The 3249-nt window shown below is 43.4% G+C and overlaps 1 protein-coding gene across 1 annotated transcript; it reads right to left on the bottom strand.

Annotated features, from left to right (window-relative positions):
• Positions 1 to 1680: 1680 nt before the first annotated feature.
• On the bottom strand, positions 1681 to 2978 carry LOC104588685 (strigolactones hydrolase CXE15-like). Its single transcript, XM_010246713.3, has one exon. It carries the CDS (start codon positions 2927 to 2929, stop codon positions 1913 to 1915), a length of 1017 nt encoding a protein of 338 aa, XP_010245015.1. The 5' UTR covers positions 2930 to 2978; the 3' UTR covers positions 1681 to 1912.
• Positions 2979 to 3249: the final 271 nt, after the last annotated feature.

Raw genomic sequence — 3249 nt, 5'->3', positions numbered from 1 at the left:
TACGCTGTGTCATCTTCAGTGGGAGCAGTCTGTGGAGATTTCTTTGGGCGTGAACACCTTCATTGGGAGTTACTGCTACTTTGTATCAGGTATATCCCTCTCCTACCTTTTGGTTTCAGATCTGGTTCGGTTTAGGTTCAAGATTGATCCTTGAAAATGCAGATTTTCTAAAACAGGGAATGTGATTCCCACGTAGGAGAGAGAGAAATTTTTGAAATTTCACCCAACATACCTGCAAGGTTCGACCATCTATATGATGGATCTCTCATCCATTCACAAGGACATCCAAAAGCCTTCCACCCAACCTCGTATCCGGGCCTTGGAAGAAACCCTGTTTGTGGAGCAGTTGAAGAACCTTCCTTTACCAACAAGAAGTCCGAGCCACAAGCTAAAACTGGTCTTCGTTCTCGAAGATGGAATTGAGTATGGCTGAATGTCACAATTGACCATTTTTCCGTGCCTTCAAGTTTCATCACCACGCCTACAACATGCCATCCGAGTGTCCAAGTGTGTGTCTTGGGTGGGACATTGCATGTATTTTGTATGAGGGGATTGCCAATGGCATTATTGTAATTCTGTAGTATGATTTTTCACCTTTTTTGTGTTTCTTATTGTCACTCCCCCAAAAGCTTAACGTACTCTTTGAGGGGAGGTAGGTAGTCGAGTGAATCAATAGCGTGAAAGGTTAAGCACGAAGTCCCCTCGACATTGAATTGTGTGCTTGTGCTTACCATCGATTAATGCAATACAAGTAGCCTTTTTACTAATTCGTGTGCCTTCTTGTTGCCTTTTGTGTGTTATTTCTTGCATCCATAGGCTTACTCGACCGCATCGAGTGCCGCACGAGGCCTCGCCGAATAGCCCCGTGACACCAGTGCATACATGTGATGGTCCAGGTGCACTCTTTCCACAAGTTCCAAATACTAACCCAAAAACATAAGATAGTAAATAAACCCAAGAGGAATGTTCTTCCTAGTTCATGTGCGAGTCAAGCCACTCTAAAAGCAAACAAAACAAAAAAGGAAAAGGTAATAAAAGCAACATTAAAAGAAATTAATTTGAATCACACAAAAACCCAAAAAATATACCAACAAATGGTATTTGTATCTTAGAAAACATAGTGTCATATGTAAAGGCCCATTTCGTTCGCAGCTCAATATGGAGTTGAAATCCATCAGAATCGGAATTAACTGGAATGAGATTCTCATCAATGGAGGGGGAGAGAATGGCCCTTCAACCATGCATGCCCAATCAAACAATTGAATCAAAATGGGCCATGCATTCTGATTCCGTTTTGAAATCTCTATTCTCGTACCAAACGGACCCTAATTAAATAGACGGAACTACACTTTATATTCTAAGATTGACATCTCTGACTTCAAATCTTACAATAGATTTTGAAAAATTTGGCAACAATTCGTTACATTTCTCTATCTCTTATTATTTGTATTCATCGAATCCATCCATAGGGTATACAAGCACGCCTGTAGGTTAGTCATCTATTGCCATTTTGGTATGCCTGATCAAAATTTTACAATTGGCCATTAATATATGAAACTAAGATGATCATTTTTGTTCCACAAAAACATCTTGAATATTAATTTTCTCTCGTTTCTTTTTTTAAAAAAATCATATTTCTCAATCTCATATGGACATTCAAAACCACTTGCCCCTTGCTAGTTGTAAATAAGAAATCACTATTAGTCATTTATACTCTCAACGCAGTTACAGCGGACCTCTCTCTCTCTCTCTCTCTTTCTCTCTCTCAACAGAACAGCATTATCCATATCAGTACTCTATTCCTCTTCCAACAAAAGCTCCACCTCCACTTACATAATTAGACATTAATTCGAACAAAAGATGTTCCTACGTGGATCCAAGGCAAGTTGCTTTGTAGATCAGAAATTAACTTTTAGTGTCTCTTGATGAAGTCGGTAATCGTTTGGAGAAGACGATCTGTCTGCAGAGCCGTCCTTGGGTCCATGTCGGTGGCAATCTTGTTTAGGTAGAAGCAATGGGCCATCCCTGGATTCATCATCAGCTCTATATCCTTGCCGGCCTTCTTCATCGCTTGGTAGTACTCGAGCTGGGTGTCCCTAATTAAGTCGTTCTCAGCCACCACCAGGAGGAACGGCGGCAGATTCAGCCCTGCAAGGGGCGGAGCTTCAGGCCCCATCGGACATGTAATTGGGTGATCCTTGGTGCTACCAAGAGGTAATGCATAAGCCAAGAGTTTATCCACCATTTCCAGCGTCAAGAATGCAGAGTCAGACTTGTTTTCCAGCTCCGACCTGCTACGCTCCGCTCGGACGAAACCTGGGTGTATGGGTATTCCGCCAGCTAGTCTCATTGGATCGAGCTCCTCGGTGCCCGTCCGAGCAGCCACCTCGTGCACGAGGTTCCCCCCGGAGCTGTCTCCCATCAGAAAGACTCTCTTGAAATCTGCTTCCACTTCGAGCCAAGGCTGATCAGACGACACCTTACCACGAGCCACATCTCTAAGCCACAGGAGGGCGGAGAAACAATCATCAATGGCTGCCGGGAGCCTGTGCTCCGGGGCGCGTCTCATCTTCACAGAGACACAGATGGATCTTGCAGTGCGCACGATCCGGGTGTAAAATTGGTAGTAGAAGTACCATTCTGGCTCACTGATACAAAAGCCACCCCCATGGAAATGAAGGATGACTGGGATCTTCTTCTCGTCGTCCAAATTTCTCTCTGGTTTGTAGATCCGGAGAGAAAGGTTAGTTTCTGTGCTGATTTTCACGTCGAGGACTGCAACCCCATCAATGAAATGTTCATGAGGGTGGACTGGCTTGGCTATGAACTCAGCCTCAGGGCGTCCGTTCCATGTACGGTCGACGGAGCCATCGTCGAACACCTTGAGCCAGCAGGCGACCTCGTCGATTAGCTTCTTCTCGCACACCATGGTCTGGGTTTTGGGGTTGGGGGAGGTGACAATATGCAGCTATTGCGCCTTGGTTCTTCTCCTTATATATAGAGGATTCAGTTAAAGTCATAGCATCATTCGGTACAAAAACTTCAGGGTAAATTCTTTAACCCAATTACAAGAAATGTCAATTTTGACTAGTTGTACCAGTTTTGTCTTGTTGTATATATAATAGATTTTTAAGAAAGGGAAAAAAGGTAAATTCCTAACCCATTAGGTTGATAATACACATCTGTCCAAATACACACAGATCTTAGTGATGCAAATTTCCTAACCAATTTGCAGCTTGATTTGCGTGC

Source organism: Nelumbo nucifera, chromosome 1 (genome assembly GCF_055504915.1).
Source record: "Nelumbo nucifera cultivar China Antique chromosome 1, China Antique-T2T, whole genome shotgun sequence".
In the NCBI taxonomy this organism is placed as follows: Eukaryota; Viridiplantae; Streptophyta; class Magnoliopsida; order Proteales; family Nelumbonaceae; genus Nelumbo; species Nelumbo nucifera.
The sequence above is the reverse complement of the archived record's forward strand: the minus strand, read 5'-3'. Positions and strand labels throughout refer to the sequence as shown.